At 45.0% G+C, this 21,578-nt stretch overlaps 1 protein-coding gene across 1 annotated transcript in view; it reads left to right on the forward strand.

Moving 5' to 3' along the window:
- Window positions 1-4,184: 4,184 nt before the first annotated feature.
- The window catches only part of LOC311113626 (zinc finger protein ZFPM2-like), a gene marked incomplete at both ends in the record, with an annotated part of 135,544 nt that continues 118,150 nt past the window's right edge, over window positions 4,185-21,578 (forward strand). Inside the window, one exon of the mRNA XM_084156887.1 lies at window positions 4,185-4,224. Within this exon, the coding sequence (XP_084013013.1) occupies window positions 4,185-4,224 (40 nt within the window). The remainder of the gene's footprint in view (window positions 4,225-21,578) is intronic.

The raw sequence follows: 21,578 nt of genomic DNA on the forward strand, positions 1-21,578 counted from the left end.
TGTTTTGTTAACAAACTATAGTTTTGGTAAGTCGGTTAGGACATCTACTTTGTGCATGACACAAGTAATTTTTCCAACAATTGTTTACAGACAGATTATTTCACTTATAATTCACTGTATCACAATTCCAGTGGGTCAGAAGTTTACACACACTAAGTTGACTGTGCCTTTAAACAGCTTGGAAAATTCCAGAAAATGATGTCATGGCTTTAGAAGGTGCTGAAGGCTAATTGATATCATTTGAGTCAATTGGAGGTGTACCTGTGGATGTATTTCAAGGCCTACATTGAAACTCAGTGCCTATATGCTTGACATCATGGGAAAATCAAAAGAAATCAGCCAAGACCTCAGAAAAAAATTTGACGGCAGAGAGAGCACATCCACATCGACGGGGCCACAGTGGACAGGGTCAAAAGCTTCAAGTTCCTTGACGTGCACATCACTGACAACCTGAAATGGTCCCTTCACACAGACAGAGCGGTGAAGAAGGCGCAACATGCCTCTTCAACCTCAAGAGGTTGAAGAAATTCGGCTTGGCCCCTAAGACCCTCACAAACTTCTACAGATGCACCATTGAGAGCATCCTGTCCGTTCATCTTTCCCTTGATCCTGACTAGTCTCCCAGTCCCTGCCGCTGAAAAACATCCCCACAGCATAATGCTGCCACCACCATCCTTGATGGTGCCAGTTTTCCTCCAGACGTGACGCTTGGCATTTAGGAGTGGCTTCCGTCTGGCCACCCTATCACAAAGGCCTGATTGGTGGAGTGCTGCAGAGATGGTTGTCATTCTGGAAGGTTCTCCCATCTCCACAGAGGAACTCTGGAGCTCTGTTAGCGTGACCTCCCTGACCAAGGTCCTTCTTCCCCGATTGCTCAGTTTGGACGTGCGGCCAGCTCCAGGAAGAGTTTTGGTGGTTTAAGAATGATGGAGGCCACTCTGTTCTTGGGGACTTTCAATGCCACAGAAATGTTTTGGTACCCTTCCCCAGAGCTGTGCCTCGACACAATCATGTCTCGGAGCTCTACGGACAATTCCTTCGACCTCATGGCTTGGTTTTTGCTCTGACATGCATTGTCAACTGTGGGACCTTATATAGACAGGTGCCTTTCCAAATCATGTAATTGACTAAACCCTAAACTGCTTGGAGTAACCCTGGATTGTAAACTGTCATGGTCAAAACATATTGATACAACGTCAGCTAAGATGTCGAGAAGTCTGTCCATAATAAAGTGCTACCTTCTTAACAACGCTATCAACAAGCCAGGTCCTACAGGTCCTAGTTTTGTTACACCTGGACTACTGTTCAGTCGTGTGGTCAAAGAGGGACTTAGGAAAATTACAATTGGCTCCGAACAGAGCAGCACTGCTGGCCCTTAAAAGTACACAGGGAGCTAACATTAATGACATGCATGTCAATCTCTCATGGCTCAAAGTGGAAGAGAGATTGACTTCATCACTACTTGTTTTTGTAAGATGTGTTGACAAGCTGAATGTACCGAGCTGTCTGTTTAAACTACTGGCACAGAGCTTGGACACCCATACATACCCCACAAGACCTGCCACCAGAGGTCTCTTCACAATCCCCAAGTCTAGAACAGACTATGGGAGGCATGATCCAGGCTCTGTCGCCGCCGGCCGCGACCGGGAGACTCATGGGCGGCGCACAATTGGCCCAGCGTCGTCCAGGGTAGGGGAGGGAATGGCCGGCAGGGATGTAGCTCAGTTGATAGAGCATGGCGTTTGCAACGCCAGGGTTGTGGGTTCGATTCCCACGGGGGGCCAGTATAAAAAAATATATATGTATTCACTAACTGTAAGTCGCTCTGGATAAGAGCGTCTGCTAAATGACTAAAATTTAAATGTAATGACTACATGGAACTCTATTCCACATCAGGTAACTGATGCAAGCAGTAGAATCAGATTTTAAAAAACAGGTAAAAATACACCTTATGGAACAGCGGGGACTGCGAAGAGACACATACAGTGAGGGAAAAAAGTATGTGATCCCCTGCTGATTTTGTATGTTTACCCACTGACAAAGAAATGATCAGTCTATAATTGTAATGGTAGGTTTATTTGAACAGAATAACAACAAGAAAATCCAGAAAAACGCATGTCAAAAATGTTATAAATTGATTTGCATTTTAATGAGGGAAATAAGTATTTGACCCCCTCTCAATCAGAAAGATTTCTGGCTCCCAGGTGTCTTTTATACAGGTAACGAGCTGAGATTAGGAGCACACTCTTAAAGGGAGTGCTCCTAATCTCAGCTTGTTACCTGTATAAAAGAAACCTGTCCACAGAAGCAATCAATCAGATTCCATTCTTATGTAAATAAGGTATTTCTGTTTTATATTTTTTTATACATTTGTAAAAATTTATAAAAACCTGTTTTCAGTTTGTCATTATGGGGTATTGTGTGTAGATTTATGAGGAAAATGTTTTATTTGATACATTTTAGAATAAGGCTGTAACGTAACAAAATGTGGAAAAAGGAAAGGGGTCTCAATACTTTGCACTTATACTGTATTCTAGTCATGGCTCATCCCATATAACTTATTTTTAAATTTTTCTGGATTACGGAGCTAGACACACAAGCATTTCACTGCACCTGCGATAACATACAATTTTATTTTATTTGAACTTTTACCGTTGAAAAGCGAAATCCCAAGTATAGATACATTAAAGTATGCACACTAAAGGGTAAAACAATACGTTTTGAGCAAAATAGTGTTTTTTAGACACAACCCCACACTTCAAGGAGGAGGGCATTCAAAGTGTCATTTGCCTCCCTCCATGCTTGAGGAACAATAGAAGATGTCATAATTTACCTTGACCACATATTGAGATGTGCCTTTTGTTAAGTAAATCATGTGTTAAATTAGGTGAAAATGAGACTGGAGTGCCACTTTAAGGCTGTCTAGAAGTCCAAGTGATATAAAATACCCTGTTTCAGTATTTTATATCACTTGCACTTCTAGAGGCCTTAATAAAGGCTTCCAAACTGGCAGTGACTACAGGGTAAAACAGACCAAAGGACATGGCAAATACTCACCCATTAGAGGTTTGCGACTAGCTGCCACTCCAATCTGTCCCCTATACACATTTAATTGTTGGGGCACTGCTACCATATATCAGATAAATTGGTACTGCACCCTCACTAACGGGTGGCACAAATGTATCCTCTTACAAGGCACCTCAAAATCTGTTCATGAGCCAGAAACAACGATACCATGCAACCAGTAGTGGTCAAAAGGTTTTTGGCGCTCCAAAAATACGGTACGGTACTGTATTCTGTGGGGTGGAATTACGGTACCATTCGAAATACAGCAATTCTTTCCCTGCCCACAACATTTTCCTACATTGCAGTATGCTGCAGTATAATGCTTTAAAGTATTTTAGTGTTGACAAATGTAGCGTATAAATCACAGTTTCTTTATTGCCGTGTAATGTTCGGTGTAATCAATTTAGGTGAATCATATACAGTAAATGTTGTACACACCTTTTTTGGCTGATTCACTTCAGACCTTGATGTCTCTCAATCCTATCACTCAGAATTGTTTGAAAAAGTTGCATGTTGCCAATCCCACAATGCTGTGCAGTTACAGTAATGTAGGCCTACTGTTAAAGTTTATTTTGCAATTTACTGTAAATAATGTATGGTACTCATTAAAGTTGTACAGTGTGGGAATAATGTGTCTGAGAGTATTGTAGAAACACTCTTTTCATGCCACTTCGATACAGCTACAACCGGAAGTGACTTTTTTTTGTAGCAGGTTAGGAGAACTTATGCAGCAGGTTCGGATAATTAACATAGTAGGTTAGGAGACAGTTTATGGTTAGAAAAAGGGTTGTCGTTAGCGAAAAGGCTATCTGAGAGTATTGCGCCTACAGCTACGGAACACCGGGAGGCACACACCTCTTTCTGAAACAAAAACGCAACCTTCTGTCAACGTCTCGCTTCAGTTCAAGCGGACAACACAGCCCTCTCATAGGACGAGGTACGAGCGCAAGAGATAAGCTAAATACAGCACGGGTGCTTGAATCGTTTTATGTCAGTTACATGTAGCCTACTCTTCAAGACCTATACAGTGGTTGGCATTTGGATGAATCAAAAGGCATATTTGAGAAAAGTATAGAAGGATTATTTGAGCAGCTCTCAGCTCTGAGCACTGAGCAGGCATGTCCCGAAGGAAGCAGAGCAATCCAAGGCAATTTAAACGTAAGTAGATTTTTCTCTCCATCTTTTGTGTTGCTTTATTAAAACACAGACAGTTTAGGCTACTGAAATATTTACGAATCAAAAGTTGATTGTAATAAGGTCTCTGACTCTATTGTGAGATTCTTTATAGCCTACCATATATGTTGAAAAAAAAAGCATGTGTTGAAATATACAACTGTATTTGAAAGAAATCATCATCATTATATCAATAGGCCTATATAATATATAATGCATGGTCACAATCATTTATAAATAGTTGTATACAACATTTTCTGGAGTTTAGTGAAATGTTGTCATTTCTGCTAATTTTATTAGTGCCGCCAACTTTTTTGTTGTTGCTCTTTTCATAATATTTCTTAGAAGTGTTGAAACAGTTATTATTGAATACAATGTATCCATGTGTTCCATCAGCGATATTTACTTTTACTGGATTCCTCTTTATAAATTGTTTTTGTGCAAACAAAAGAAAATCAACTAAACTTTTTTAAACTTGGTTTTAACCATTCATGAATTGATCAATTTATGTTATCTGACAATTATGGTGATTAATTGCATTAAAGATACTCCTGTTTCTGAATGGCATGACTGCAGAGCTTATCCACTTGGCAAAAATGTATTGAATCAACATTGTTTACACATCATTTCAACAACAGAAAATCTATGTGATGATGTTGAATCAATGTGGAATCAATTTTCACCTAACTTTTAACCTAATTCCAATGACATGGTGAATTTGGTTGTTGATTTCACATTGAATTCACTTTAGTTGACAACTCAACCAAATGTTAATCAAAACTAGAAGTTTAACTGACGTCTGTGCCCAGTGGGTAATGTTTGGTAGGCTATTTGTTTAATATTTTTAACTCTACAAAAAATCACTGCATTAAATATAATTTTTCTGTGTGCTTGTGATTAGATTTATATAGTAATTTATCATTGATTCAGGGTCATAAGATGACCCAGCCCTGAACACATTGTGATGACCTGTCCTAAACCTTATACAAACCACTGCCTCATATGGCATTTATTTACGCATTTACATGTTTCAAAATATTTTAATAATGGCCATGTCCCTGGCTATTTATGATATATTGTTATGACATTGTTATGCAGCCCTTATTACCGAGGGCTCAAATAAAGTGTTTAACTTGTATATAATGCAGTCTGTTCTGCTCCACCTTATGTCATTGGACTGCCTTGGTGTTATCAGAGTAACAACTAGTGTGTTTAAATAATATAACTGTTTCAACCCTTCAAACAAAATTAGGTCAACGTACATGACCTGTATGTACTTTATACAGTGTGTACGTCTCACCTCCTGTCATTGGGTTATACATCAAAGTAAAAACTCTAGTATGGTTGGGGGGATGTGGTGAGCCTGAGAGCCAGCCCAGCAGCACAGACAGTTATAGCAGAGGACAAAAAGGTTGATAAAGGGTAAGGAGGATTTCTCTGCTCCCCCTTCGATGGAACGCATTGCCCCTGCCTGTTATCTGTCTGTGCGATTCACAGTGAGCAGAGTATTTTAATATTTTGCTTATTCCATTCTCTGGGGTACCCTCTGCAGAGCAGATAAAAAGAGGAGGTCTGAAAGAGCTCCATTAATTTGCCCTGATGACTGAGGTGATAAGGGGAGATAATGGAGAAGATAAGCTGTAGAAGATATACCATCAGACACCGCATTATTACCATTAGAATTCCAGTCTGCAGTTTGCCGATAATCCCTGTTTCACCCCCCACCCCCCTCTTCCACCACTTTGGCTGATAAGACAAAAAATAGTCACTCTGTCCGCACTCCCGAGTCCCTTTATTATCCCACCTCCAGGATATTCTGATAATATGGTGATATATTATGTATTTTGTCCCCTGCCTCAACTTTTGTCCCCTTTTGAAATTATTATTATTATTGTTATTATTTCTCTCTTTTTTCCTCACACACAGATAGAAGATATAACAAAGGCATTTCTTGTTGGAAATCTTTCCCGTTGGTTTTTCCCCCTCCTCCATCCACCTTCCTCCCCCCCAGAGCTTTTATTGTAATAAGATCCCAAAGCCAGATAGACGAAAAGGAGGTGTTGTATGGGAGAACACATATCAATGGTATCAGCCCTGTCTAACCAGCCCAAGCTGGTAGCAGCTGTTGTTCTTTGCCTTATCACCTCCAAGCCAATATGCCAATAAATATTGTTCAGATTGGTCTCCATTCCATGGTGGGCTGGCCAAATTTATGACAGGAGGATTAAAATAATCTGTTTTGCAGATTAGGCTGGGGCGGTGTGATATGTGGTTGTGTGATTCTTAACCTCCACAGTGTCCGCACACCACCATGCCTCTCCTACACACAGCCTATCTGCTCCTTTAGAGTTAGTATACTGTAAATATCCATGTTTCAATGGGCACCTGTCCTGTCCTGACTCTTTCTGTGAGTGTGTACACTGTAACGCAGGGCTCTCCAACCCTGTTTCTGGAGAGCTACCCTCCTGTAAATGTTTATTTCAACCCCAGCTGTAACTAACCTGATTCAGCTTACCAACCAGCTAATTATTAGAATCAGGTGCGCTAGATTGGGGTTGGAGAGCCCCGCTGTAACAGAAAACTAATTTATACAGTAATTTGGGGTATTATCAACAGTAAAATACTGAAATGTTTTACTGAAGCATACTGTAAATTATGGTGCATTGTGGGAAAATGTCGTGGGCAGGGAAATAATTGCTGTATTTCGAATGGTATTGTAATTCCACCCCACAGAATACAGTACCATACTGTATCTTTGGAGTGCTAAAAACCTTTTGACCACTAGTGGTTGCATGGTATTGTTGTTTCTGGCTCATTAACATATTTTGAGGTGTGCGTTGTAAGAGGCTATATTTGTTACACCCGTTAGTGAGAATGCTGTACCAATTTAACTCATATGTGGTTATAGGACCCCATCAATTTAAAATGTATAGGGGACAGATTGGAGTGGCAGCAAGCCTTAAACCTTAAATGGTTGAGCATTTGGTAGTGTCCTTTTGGTCTGTTTTGGCCTGTAGTCGCTGTCAGTTTGGAAGCCATGGTTACGCATCTAGAAGTGCAAGTGATATAAAACACCAAATATTAATTTATACTACATGACCAAAAGTATGTGGATACTAGTCAAACATCTAATTCCAAAATTATGGGCATTAGTATGGAGTTGGTCCCCCTTTGCTGCTATAACAGCCTCCACTCTTCTGGGAAGGCTTTCCACTAGATGTTGGAACATTGCTGCAGGGACTTGCTTCCATTCAGCCACAAGAGCATTAGTGAGGTTGGGCACTGATGTTGGGCGATTAGGCCTGGTTCGCAGTCGGTGTTCCAATTCATCCCAAAGGTGTTCGATGGGGTTGAGGTCAGGGCTCTGTGCAGGCCAGTCAAGTTCACCCAGTCAAGTTCACTCAGAGTTCCAATGCAGCAATTGTTTACATGAAGAGGATTATAGGCTTCAGGTGGCTTCCTTGATCACGCAGGTCACCAGCCCATGTAAGAAACTGGGGAAAACGCAGAGTGGAATGTTTACATTTTCTACGCCGGTGGCTGGTTGGCGTTCGCGCTTGTTGGATGCATCTCCGCCTTGTCATTTGTCGTTATCCGACTGGCCGGTATTGCCTAGCGCTCCCACATCTGATAGTGCCATTGAAGGAGCACAGCATGAGGAGAAAGGCAATCAACGATGGTCGCATCTCACGAGCAGTGGAAGCCGAAGACCTCCCACAAAGCAGTCTACACTCTCAATGAGCGGATACAAACAACTAATAGTTTCGCCGTCCTAGAGCCTAATCATCCTGCACCTTCGTGGGGGTGCCTGTGTCTGCGGCCGCAGTGCCTACTACTACGATTTCGAAGTCGACGTCGGCAACCTTCCGTCCCTGCTCTGGATCGAGCGGGGATTCTCCATCTGTCGGAGGCCTGCATCCTGTGAAGCGTGGGAGTGGGTGGATTTCGTCGTCCTTCTCGCCAGCCGTGATTTTGGGCAGCTCCATGGTAAGAAATGTGATCGTTCCTGGTGCAAAAACAATGTCCTATCCCGGAGCTCGAGTAAATTACATTACTAAGCTGCTCCCAAATGTACTACGTCAGCACATGGAAAACGATTATATTGTAGTCCATGTGGGTTTTAATGACATTATGAAGGGTAGCTCTGAACAGTTGAAACTGGATTTTAAAGAGCTGATTGACTCTCTGCTAGACACTAACAAAAAACCCATAATATCTGGCCCTGTGCCCTCTCTGAATCGTGGCATTGAACGCTTTAGCAGGATTCTTACTCTTCACAACTGGCTACATGATTATTGCAGATCAATGGGTGTAACTTTTGTTGACAATTTCGATACCTTTTGGAAACAAAACACGTTTTATAAGGAGGATGGGATCCACCCAAATCATTTGGGTTCCTGGAGGCAGTCCACTGTGTGCAGCTCACCCTGCACTAACATAAAGAATATGAGCACATCTACTGCTGCAAAGCTTCCCAGTAAAGCAATAAAAACAAGTAAGCATCCCAGAAGAAAAGTGCTCAAAATAGCCCACGTTAACATATGTAATTTAAGAAACAAGGTTCATGAAATAAATAATTTGCTAGTAACAGATGACATTTATATTCTGACTATCTCTGAAACTCACTTAGATAATATATTTGATGGTACAGTGGTAGCAATACAAGGATATAACATTTACAGAAAATATAGAAATGCCAATGGTGGAGGTGTTGCTGTTCATATTCAGAACCACATTCCTGTGAAGATTAGAGAGGATCTCATGTTAAATACTGTTGAAGTAATATGGCTACAGGTTCATCTGCCTCACCTAAAGCCAATTCTGGTGCGAAGCTGCTATAAACCACCAAGTGCTAACAGTCAGTATCTGGATATTATGTGTGAAATGCCATAACACATACGTTTTTCCAGCAGCAGACTATGATCGATAATGTCAAAAGCCGCACTGAAGTCTAATAAAACAGCCCCCACAATCTTTTTTATCATCAATTTCTCTCAGCCAATCATCAGTCATTTGTGTAAGTGCTGTGCTTGTTGAATGTCCTTCTCTATAAGCATGCTGAAAGTTTGTTGTCAATTTGTTTACAGTGAAATAGCATTGTATCTGGTCAAATATTTCTTCTTCCCAATAGTTTACTAAAGGTTGGTAACAAGCTAATTGGTCGGCTATTTGAGCCACTAAAGGGGGCTTTACTATTCTTAGGTAGTGGAAAGACTTTTGCTTCCCTCCAAGCCTGGGGGCACACACATTCTAGTAGGCTTAAATTGAAAATATGGCAAATATGTCACGGTTCAGACAGACGACCAGAGGACCACAATTGCGTCACACCAGAAAGTTTATTAAACTTAAGGGAAAAGGGAAGTAGGGAGTGAATGAAGGCTCCAGGGGTAACAGGGATCCCGTCCAATGTGCTGGGTCTGTGCCCCCCCCAGTGGCAGCGATGCGTCCTATGAAGCCGGTGGTGGGTGGTCCAGAAGTCCTGGGGGGGGGAGACACAGACACAACAGGGCGGAATGAAACCAGGCAGCAGTACAGTTCAAGGGAAATCCAAAATACGTAGTAGCAAGGCAGAAGGCTGGTCAGAGTTACCGGGATTGAAGAGTAGTCAGGAGTCGTAAAGGCAGAAGCAGGTCTGGATCTCCTGAGGCAGAAGAGTATCCAAAAAACAGGCAGGTCCGGGGTCACAAAACCAGGGTGAGCCAGAAGCGCGAGCAAACAGGTTCCGGGTGTGAGCTTTGCAGACGATCTGACACCGGAGAGCTGAAAGACAGGGCCTTAAATACTGGGAGAGGTAGTGGGTAATGCAGCGCAGCTGGCAGAGTAATTAGAGCAGAGCAGAGCAGGGACAGGTGGAGCTAGTTAGGCTGAGTAGAGAGAGTGGTGAGCAGAGTGGAAGAAAATTAAGGTGGTAACCCGGTGGAGTGAGAGGCCCATGACAGAACCCCCCCCCCAAGGGACGGCCCCAGAAGTCCCAAGAGCAACACCACGCCGGGCGGGAGGAGGGGAGCCGGAGGAGGGCTAGAACTCCTCCGAACGGTCCGAGTGAACGTCCTCATCCTCGGAGGAAGCCGGAGGGCCGTGGTCGGGAGATGGGACAGGTCCCGAGACAGGATCAGGCACAGGACAGGAAGCCGAGCGGGCAGGACGGTTAGGGACCCCTCTGGGGCGGCCCCTACGGATTGCAGGTTGATCAGGATGCCGTTGGTGGAAAGCGGTGATGAGAGTCCTATCCACAATCCGACTAGCTGGCACCCAGGTCCTCTCCTCAGGTCCATAGCCCTCCCAGTCAATGAGGTACTGGAGACCCCTACCCCTCCGTCTGGACCGAAGCAGGCGGCGGACGGTGTAAACCAGACCACCATCGACGAGCCGTGGAGGAGGAGGACCAGGCGCAGCAGGGACCAGCGGACTCTCATGGATGGGCTTAATCTTAGACACATGGAAAGTGGGGTGCACCCTCAGGGAATTAGGCAGTTGGAGCCGGACAGCAGTTGGGCTAATCACTCTTATGATAGGGAATGGGCCAATGAACCGAGGTGCCAGCTTCTGCGACTCCACCCTGAGTGGCAGGTTCTTCGATGACAACCACACCCTTTGACCAACATGGTAGGTGGGAGCAGGAATTCTCCGACGGTTGGCCCCGGTAGTGTAGCTGGCAACGGATCTGAGGAGTGTGGCTCGGGCTTGTGACCAGGTGCGGCGACATCGACGGGCAAAAGCAAGTGCAGATGGGCAAGTAACCTCCTCTTCCTGGCTGGCAAATAGAGGAGGCTGGTATCCATAAACACATTGGAAAGGGGACATACCGATGGCAGAGCAGGTCAGAGAATTGTGTGCGTACTCCACCCATGTCAATTGCTGCGACCAGGAGTGGGGGTTGCGTGAAGTCATGCATCGCAGTGCCTTCTCGAGCTCCTGATTAGCCCGCTCTGACTGCCCATTGGATTGGGGATGGAATCCGGAAGTCAGACTGACTGTGGCTCCCAGCAGGTGACAGAACTCCTTCCAAAAAGCGGAGGAGAATTGTGGACCACGGTCAGAAACTACATCCTTAGGCAGTCCGTGGATCCGGAAGACGTGTTCCAGGACCACCTGGGCGGTCTCCTTGGCGGTTGGGAGCTTGGGAAGGGGAATGAAGTGTGCCATCTTGCTGAAACGGTCAACGATGGTGAGAATGACGGTCATGCCACTTGAAGGGGGCAGCCCCGTGACAAAGTCAAGGGCGATGTGAGACCAGGGACGTCTGGGCACAGGCAGGGGCTGCAGCAATCCGGCTGGGGGCTGGCAGGACGACTTGTGTTGGTTGCAGATGGGGCAGGCTTGGACGAATCCCCGTACATCCTTCCTCAGAGAGGGCCACCAGAACCTCTGGGCGAGCAGGTTGTAAGTGCGGGTGGAGCCAGGGTGACAAGCTAGGCGGGAGTCATGTCCCCACTGAACGACCTGGGACCTCAGGTCTTCGGGGACAAAAAGGCGGTCAGCTGGGCAAGTGCTGGGACCTGGCTGGTTACGGAGAGCCTCCAGCACCTGTTCCTCAACAGCCCAGGTCAGAGCTGCAACGATGCAGGGACTTGGCAGAATCGACACAGGGTCCTTGGAGGGGGTGTCATCCTTCTGGAATTGACGGGAGAGGGCGTCTGGCTTGGTGTTGCGTGATCCAGGCCGGTATGACAGAGTGAAATTAAACCTGGTGAAGAACAGGGCCCAGCGGGACTGCCTGGAGTTCAACCGTTTGGCCGTGCGGATGTACTCCAAGTTCTTATGATCGGTCCAAACGAGAAATGGAATGGTGGACCCCTCCAGCCAGTGACGCCACTCCTCCAAGGCAAGCTTCACAGCCAGCAGCTCACGGTTCCCTATGTCGTAATTGCACTCAGAGGGGGACAACCGACGTGAGAAAAAGGCACAGGGATGGAGCTTCCTATCCTCCGCAGCCCACTGAGAAATCACAGCACCAACTCCCACATCCGAGGCGTCCACCTCCACAATGAATTGCCGGTCCACATCAGGCATCTGGAGGATGGGAGCGGAGGTGAACCTCACCTTGAGGGTACTGAAGGCTTTGTCGGCTGCTGGGGTCCAGGTGAAGGGTTGCTTGGTGCTGGTTAGAGCAGTGAGAGGGGCAGCAACGGTACTGTAGTTCCGGATAAACTTCCTATAGAAGTTAGCAAACCCCAGAAACTGTTGCAGCTTCTTTCTGTTCTCCGGAACTGGCCATGAAGTGACTGCTGATACTTTGGCAGGATCCATTTGGATACTTCCCTCTGCCACTATGTACCCCAGGAAGGCCACTGTCTTGACGTGAAACTCACATTTCTCTGCCTTGGCGTAGAGGGAATTCTCCAGAAGACGATGAAGGACTTGCTGGACATGGCGGGTGTGTTCAGACAGGTTTCTGGAGTAGATTAAGATGTCATCCAGGTAAACGAAGACAAACTTGTTTAACATGTCCCGCAGTACATCATTCACTAGAGCCTGGAACACAGCAGGAGCATTGGTGAGGCCAAAAGGCATAACCAGATACTCGTAGTGGCCTGTTGGTGTATTGAATGCGGTTTTCCATTCATCTCCCTCCCGGATCCGCACTAGGTGGTAAGCGTTTCTGAGATCCAACTTGGTAAAAACAGTGGCTCCCTGGAGCAACTCAAAAGCAGAGGTGAGCAGAGGCAGAGGGTAACGGTTTTTCACTGTGATGTCGTTGAGTCCCCTGTAGTCGATGCAGGGGCGAAGAGATCCGTCCTTCTTCCCCACAAAGAAGAAACCAGCACCAGCAGGAGATGAAGATGAACGGATTAATCCTGCGGACAGAGAGCCATTGATGTAGTCCTCCATGGACTTTCTTTCAGGAGCAGACAACGAATAAAGACGACCCTTTGGAGGAGCTGTTCCAGGGAGGAGGTCGATGGCACAGTCGTACGGTCGGTGAGGGGGCAGAGATGTGGCTCTTGCTTTGTTAAACACCTCTCTGAGACCATGGTAGCATTCTGGGACATTGGAGAGGTCAGGAGCGGAGTTAGTAGGTACTGGCCGAGGGGGTAGTGCGGCAGCAAGCAGGCAGGTTCGGTGGCAGTCCTCTCCCCACTCCCTGATCACCCCGGTCACCCAGTCGAGCTGAGGGTTGTGCCGGCGGAGCCATGGGTAACCCAGGATGAGGGGTTGGCCTGGAGAGGGGAGCAGGTGAAACTGGATAGTTTCTTGATGGTTTCCGGACAGACCCATCGAGACCGGGGCCGTGACATGAGTGACCGATCCGAGTAAGTGTCCGTCCAGTGCCCGGGCAGGAATAGGAGGTGTCAAACAGAGGTTCTCCAGTCCCAGTTGGCGTGCCAGCTTGATGTCCATTATGTTGGCTTCGGCGCCAGAATCCACCAGAGCAGCCAGGGTGTGAGTTGAGTCAGAGAGGCGGAGGTGAACTTGCAGCAGGGGTTTGCGGTCGGAGGACTGGATGGTCATTGAACTCAACCGGACTCCCCCTATGCCCGGTGAGCTTCGGCCCTTTAAAGGGCAGGTTACCACACGATGTCCATCACCTCCACAATAGAGGCAGAGGTTTGAGGTGAAGCGGCGCTGGCGCTCTGCAGGAGTGAGAGAGGCTCGCCCAATCTCCATAGGCTCAGACTGATCAAGCTGACCTGGGTGAGTGGCAGTAGATGACAGGAGCCCAGTCGGATCTCTCCGAATGCCGGTAGTAGGTGGACCTTGGCGCCCCCTCTCACGACGACGGGTCTGTATCCTTCTGTCGATCCTGACAGTCAGTGCGATGGCTTCATCAAGAGTGGAAGGCAGTTCATGGGAGACCAACTCGTCCTTGATATAGTCAGCCAAACTATGGAAGAACGCGTCCACCAACGATGGTGTGTTCCAAGAACTTCGTCTAGCCAGGGTTCGGAAGTCGATGGAATGGTCTGCGACTGTACGTCTGCCTTGTCGAATACTGAACAGTTCACGAGACGCCTCTGCGGTGGGTGAATCCAGGTCAAACACCTTCAGCATCTCCTCAGCAAACAGGTCGAAGGTTGCACATGCGGGGGTTTGACGTTCGAACTCTGCTGTTCCCCAGAGTCGAGCTCGGCCCGTCAGGTGAGTGATGGCATACCCAACTTTAGCCCCCTCCGTGGCGAAGGTCCTTGGCTGCAAGGAGAACTGAAGTCGGCAGCTAGTCAGGAATGGCCGGACCTGGGTTGAATCGCCGTTGAACCGCTCGGGGTTTCCAATCTTGGGTTCCGGAGCAGCGGCTGCAATGACCGGGGCAGGTAACTCGGGGGCAGGGCTGGTGGGCAGACTGGCTGGGGTAAGGTTGGTGAGGAGTTGAATGATCATGGCGAGTTGTTGTTGCTGCTGCTGGAACTGCTGCTCATGCTCCTCGGTTTCCATGTCGGGGAAAGTGTGCGCTGAGTCCATAATGGTCAGATCGTACTGTCACGGTTCAGACAGACGACCAGAGGACCACAATTGCGTCACACCAGAAAGTTTATTAAACTTAAGGGAAAAGGGAAGTAGGGAGTGAATGAAGGCTCCAGGGGTAACAGGGATCCCGTCCAATGTGCTGGGTCTGTGCCCCCCCCAGTGGCAGCGATGCGTCCTATGAAGCCGGTGGTGGGTGGTCCAGAAGTCCTGGGGGGGGGGAGACACAGACACAACAGGGCGGAATGAAACCAGGCAGCAGTACAGTTCAAGGGAAATCCAAAATACGTAGTAGCAAGGCAGAAGGCTGGTCAGAGTTACCGGGATTGAAGAGTAGTCAGGAGTCGTAAAGGCAGAAGCAGGTCTGGATCTCCTGAGGCAGAAGAGTATCCAAAAAACAGGCAGGTCCGGGGTCACAAAACCAGGGTGAGCCAGAAGCGCGAGCAAACAGGTTCCGGGTGTGAGCTTTGCAGACGATCTGACACCGGAGAGCTGAAAGACAGGGCCTTAAATACTGGGAGAGGTAGTGGGTAATGCAGCGCAGCTGGCAGAGTAATTAGAGCAGAGCAGAGCAGGGACAGGTGGAGCTAGTTAGGCTGAGTAGAGAGAGTGGTGAGCAGAGTGGAAGAAAATTAAGGTGGTAACCCGGTGGAGTGAGAGGCCCATGACAAAATAGGCGTGACAATATCGTCCGTTATCATCCTCAGCAATTTTCCATCCAAGTTGTCAGACCCCGGTGGCTTGTCATTGTTAATAGACAACAATACTTTTTTCACCTCTTCCACAATCACTTTACGGAATTCAAAATTACAACACTTGTCTTTCATAATTTGGTGAGATACTCTTGGATGTGTAGTGTCAGCAATTGTTGCTAGCATGTCATGCCTAAGTTTGCTAATCTTGCCAATGAAAAAAGTATTAAAGTAGTTGGCAATATCAGTTGGTTTTGTGATGAATGAGTCATCTGATTCAATGAATGATGGAGTTTGCCTTTTTTCCCAAAATTTCATTTAAGGTGCTCCAAAGCTTTTTACTATAATTCTTTATGTCATTTATCTTTGTTTCATAGTGTAGTTTCTTCTTCGTTTTATTCAGTTTAGTCACATGATTTCTCAATTTGCCATACGTTTTCAATCGGTTGTACAGCCAGACTTATTTGCCACTCCTTTTGCCTCATCCCTCTCAACCATACAATTTTTCAATTCCTCATCAATCCATGGGGATTTAATAGTTTTTACAGTCATTTTCTTAATGGGTGCATGCTTATTAGTAACTGGAATAAGCAATTTCATAAATGTGTCAATTGCAGTGTCTGTTTGCTCCTCATTACACACCACGGACCAACATATATTCTTTACATCAACAACATAGGAATCACTACAAAATGTATTGCATGACCTCTTATACACAATATTAGGCCCAGCCTTTGGAACTTTGGTTTTCCTAGATATGGCTACTATATTGTGATCACTACAGCCAATGGATTTGGATACTGCTTTCAAACAAATCTCTGCAGCATTAGTAAAGATATGATCAATACATGTTGATGATTTAATTCCTGTACTGTTTGTAACCACCCTGTTAGGTTGACTGATTACCTGAACCAGGTTGCAGACACTGGTTACAGTTTGAAGCTTTCTCTTGAGTGGGCAGCCTGATGAAAGCCAGTCAATATTTAAATCACCCAGAAAGTATACCTCTCTATTGATATCACATACATTATCAAGCATTTCACACATGTTATCCAGATACTGACTGTTAGCACTTGGTGGTTTATAGCAGCTTCCCACCAGAATTGGCTTTACGTGAGGCAGATGAACCTGTAGCCATATTACTTCAACAGTATTTAACATGAGATCCTCTCTAATCTTCACAGGAATGTGGTTCAGAATATAAACAGCAACACCTCCACCATTGGCATTTCTATATTTTCTGTAAATGTTATATCCTTGTATTGCTACCACTGTATCATCAAAGGTATTATCTAAATGAGTTTCAGAGATAGTCAGAATATGAATGTCATCTGTTACTAGCAAAGTATTGATTTCATGAACCTTGTTTCTTAAGCTACATATGTTAATGTGGGCTATTGATGTAATGTACATTTGCTGAAGCATTTTGACAACTCCGCGTCACAATGGTAGGGATTAGCTGCGCTGGGCTTGGGTCACTGCTAAATCATTGTCTCAACGCAGCCTTATAACGATGTGAAAGGATCCAGGAACCCAAATTATTTGGGTGGATTCCATCCTCCTTATAAAACGTGTATCGAAATTGTCAACAAAAGTTACACCCATTGAGCTGCAATAATCACGTAGCCAGTTGTGAAGAGTAAGAATCCTGCTAATGCGTTCAATACCACGATTCAGCGAGGGCACAGGGCCAGAAATGATAGGTTTTATGTTAGTGTCTAGCAGAGAATCAATCAGCTCTTTAAAACCCAGTTTCAACTGTTCAGAGCTGCCCTTCATAATGTCATTAAAACCCACAAGGTCTACGATAGAATCGATTTCCATGTCCTGACGTAGTACATTCAGGGAGCAGCTTAGTAATGTAATTTACTCGAGCTCCGGGATAGGACATTGTTTTTGCACCAGGAATGGTCACATTTCTTACCATGGAGCTGCCCAAAATCACGGCTGGCGAGAAGGACGAAATCCGCCCACTCCTACGCTTCACAGGATGCAGGACTCTGACCCAGAGCAGGGATGGAATGTTGCCGACGTTGACTTTGAAATCGTAATAGTAGGCACTGCGGCCGCAGACACAGGCACCCCCAGCGACGAAGGTGCAGGAAGATCAGGCTCCAGGACGGCAAAACTATTTGTGGTTTGTATCCGCTCGTTGGGAGTGTAGACTGCTTTGCGGGAGGTCTTCGGCTTCCACGGCTCGTGAGATGTGACCATCGTTGATTGCCTTTCTCCTCATGCTGTGCTGCGCCAGCCACCGGCGTAGAACATTTAAACATTCCACTCTGCGTTTTCCCCATTTTCTTACATAGGCTGGCGAAAAGGTTAGGAAAAGGGTTAGGGTTAGCTAAAATGCATTTTTTGGGGGGACAATTTGGATCCCTTTTAGCCAGGATCCCTTTTTCATAGGCCTTGATTACATGGTTGCATTCAAGACAACGTCATTTTTATTACATTTAGCAGACGCTCTTATCCAGAGCAACTTACAGTTAGTGAATACATATTTTATATTTTTTATACTGGCCCCCCGTGGGAATCGAACCCACAACCCTGGCGTTGCAAATGCCATGCTCTATCAACTGAAATACATCCCTGCCGGCCATTCCCTCCCCTACCCTGGACGACGCTGGGCCAATTGTGCGCCGCCCATGAGTCTCCCGGTCGCAGCCGGCTGCGACAGAGCCTGGATTTGAACCAGGATCTCTAGTGGCACAGTTAGCACTGTGATGCGGCACCTTAGACCACTGCGCCACTCAGGAGATCATTATTGATCTGTTGTCAGTGTCAGTAGAGTAGGCCTAGGCTACGTATTAACAAATATTCTGCTAATTTCTCCAGTCATATAAAGTGTTGTAGAATTGCATGACATGTCTCTGATATAACCTACCTTATTAATAGCCTAAATTATCACTATCCAATCTACTCATAACATTAGCAATAGTAGGCTTACATTTGTCTGCAAATGCGATGATAGAGGCATGCAATCCTTTGTTATAAAGGTTAATTTCTATGTTGAGAAATAGCTTCTCCAATATGTTCAACTCACGCAATACATGCTAATTGATAGACTACAAGCTATCTAGCTAGCTAATTTGGGCTAATTTAAGCTGTATTCGAATACTCATACTAACTGCACTAACCATACTATTTGACTTAAATGTATGTAAATGTAGTATGTTTATTGGTCATAGTATGTATATATTTAGTATGCCAAAAGTTCCCAGATGTCGTACTACATTCACCAAAATACGGAGTGTACAAGCAGTGGACACTATTTCTGTGCTTTTAAGGCCCATAATGCAATTCTTCCGAAAATGGGCGTGGCTTCACAACGTTTTCAGATTAGAAGAAAATGGCGGAAAATATGCAGCCGAAATCCGACGAGAGCAGATACAAATTCATTGCTTTAACTAATTATGACAAATGTTAAGAAAATGTTGAGCAATGTAATAAAGTAATGACTTTTAAATAAGTTACATTACACGTTATGTTGGCTGACAATTTGTTAGCTACGCTATCCTTACGAACCGCATAACATATCATTACAGCATTATGTACCGTATGTTAGCTAGCTACCTAAAGTTAGTTGGCTACTAATACATCAAACTTGCCAGTATATTATATGCTATCTAACTAACAACCCAACTGTGTGTTCGTAAATTCAATCTGGAGTACCACAGTGTGCTCTGGGCGTTCATAAATTAAGAGTGTTGTCAGATTGTCCGTTCGTAAATTCAGAGCGCTTAGCTCTCTGAGCGTTCAGACCGCACACTGGACGCTCTGGCCGAGGAGTAGGGTTGATCCGAGCGTTCTGACCTCACAATGGCAGTCAAGCACCCAAGCTAACTGGCTAACGTTGGCTAGCTTGCTAGCTACTTGCAGACACAAATGAGAGAACAGCTCACTCTGACCATTTTACTCGCCCTAGTAGAGCTGGTTAGGCTCTTTTTATGTTATCCAGAGCGTTAGTGACTGTAACTGTGCTGCTGGCAACAATTTAATTACGCTTTTTTGCAGATGTTTACTGACACCGGCCATATTCAACAGGTGTTGACTGTTCATAAATTGGTCAGTTATTCTGCGCTCTTGCACACTCAGACGAGAGTGCTCTGAAATCGGAGTAGATAACCAGAGTGAATTTACGAACGCAACCTATTGACTTGATTATTCACGTCATTCTTAGCTTAGCTAAGTGGTATAGTCGTTGTGCGTTCTTAATGGACATTGTTAATGAAGTCGTAAGATGTCTAGCTAGTTATTTGTTATGCTAACAAGCTAGCAAGAAGTTGCATAGCAACAGCATCAACTTCCAGTAGACAGGCGAAGCGCTATTATGCTCAACTGAAAGGATACCGTTCGTTTACAGCAGGGTTTCCCAAACTTGGTCCTCGGGACCCCAAGGGGTGCACGTTTTGTTTTTTGCCCTAGCACTACACAGCTGATTCAAATAATCAACTAATCATCAAGCTTTGATAATTTGAATCAGCTGTGTAGTGCTAGGGCAAAAACCAAAACGTGCACCCCTTGGGGTCCCGAGGATTGAGTTTGGGAAACCCTGGTTTACAGTATACTAAAATGAACTAATAGTATATAGTATGTAATATATACTCATTATGTATGTAGTATACAGTATGTTAGTATGGGTATTCGAACACAGCTTTATTGTTGTTGTTAACGCCTGGTTAGCATAACAGCTAAACTAAACTTGAAATCGATCAGACTTAATTTACCAGTGATGAAATGTTCATAGCAGACCTGTTACTGACAGCTGTCTGGGTTCAGGTCTTGACGGGCAAAAAGGTTTCTTCGCTTTTCTGACAGTTCTTATCTTGGTGTTTCATGATTGCGGGGAATCTGTAAACATATTTTTTTCCCGTTGTCTTTCCTGCCTTGTAAGAGCAGCCAAATACTCTACAGGAAATGACCGTGGTGATGAATCAACTAGTTTTAGACACTGTTATCATGCAGTTTGGAGTAGCCACTCAGCTGTTGTTGTCAGAAGAAATAATGTGGTGGTCTTCCAACATGGCCGCCAGCAGGCTTCATACTTCAACTGCAAGCCCTCTATACGCCTATTTGGTAGTGTGGCTCTCAGTCAGTGAAGAATTGTGAATTCCAAGATCAATGCCAGCTTCTCTCTCTCCATCCCCAGCATCTGTTCACTCTGTTAATTAGATACACAGTGTTGTGGTCCACTGGTCTACAAAGAGGTGGCAGGTAGCCTAGCCGTTAAGAGCGTTAGTCCAGTAACCAAAAGGTTGCTGGTTTGAATCCCTGAGCCGACTAGGTGAAAAATCTGTTGATGTACCCTTGAGCAAGGCACTTAACCCTAATTGAGTAAGAACATCTGCTAAAATGTAATGAGGAGCTGAGACTCAGAGAGGAGTCAATCTTTATACAGGGCACAATTGACTGTAGGTCTCAATGTCTTCTCTGTTAAAATAAAGGTTAAATAAATACAAATCTCTGATTCTCTCTGTCTCTCTCCCTCTCTACAATATTTTAAAACAACACACGTTTCATGTTGATGATGGCTATCACTGCGACCATGATGACACAGGGATGAAAGCAGTGATGTCAGATGATCCTCTCTGTTAAGGTGGCTACACGATTTACGTGTGTAGATACGTGCATAGATGTGTGCATGTTTGTGGGTGGATTCGTTTTTGGGGGTCAGCGGGCTCTTTTCGTTGCATTACACCCAGAGAGGAAGTCTGCCATGTGTAGTGTATATCCACTAGGGGGCTTGGGGAGCCAGAGTACAGTGCCTTGCAAAAGTATTCATCCCCCTTGGCGTTTTTCCTATTTTGTTGCATTACAACCTGTAATTTAAATATATTTTTATTTGGATTTCATGTAATGGACATACACAAATAGTCCAAATTGGTGAAGTGAAATGAAAAAAATAACTTGTTTAAAAAAATTCTCAAAAAAAAATAACGGAAAAATGGTGCGTGCATATGTATTCACCCCTTTTGCTATGAAGCCCCTAAATAAGATCTGGTGCAACCAATTACCTTCAGAAGTCACATAATTAGTTAAATAAAGTCCACCTGTGTGCAATATACAGTGGGGAAAAAAAGTATTTAGTCAGCCACCAATTGTGCAAGTTCTCCCACTTAAAAAGATGAGAGAGGCCTGTAATTTTCATCATAGGTACACGTCAACTATGACAGACAAAATGAGATTTTTTTTCTCCAGAAAATCACATTGTAGGATTTTTAATGAATTTATTTGCAAATTATG

The sequence above is a fragment of the Coregonus lavaretus genome, assembly GCF_964263955.1.
Source record: "Coregonus lavaretus genome assembly, chromosome: 40".
Taxonomy (NCBI): domain Eukaryota; kingdom Metazoa; phylum Chordata; class Actinopteri; order Salmoniformes; family Salmonidae; genus Coregonus; species Coregonus lavaretus.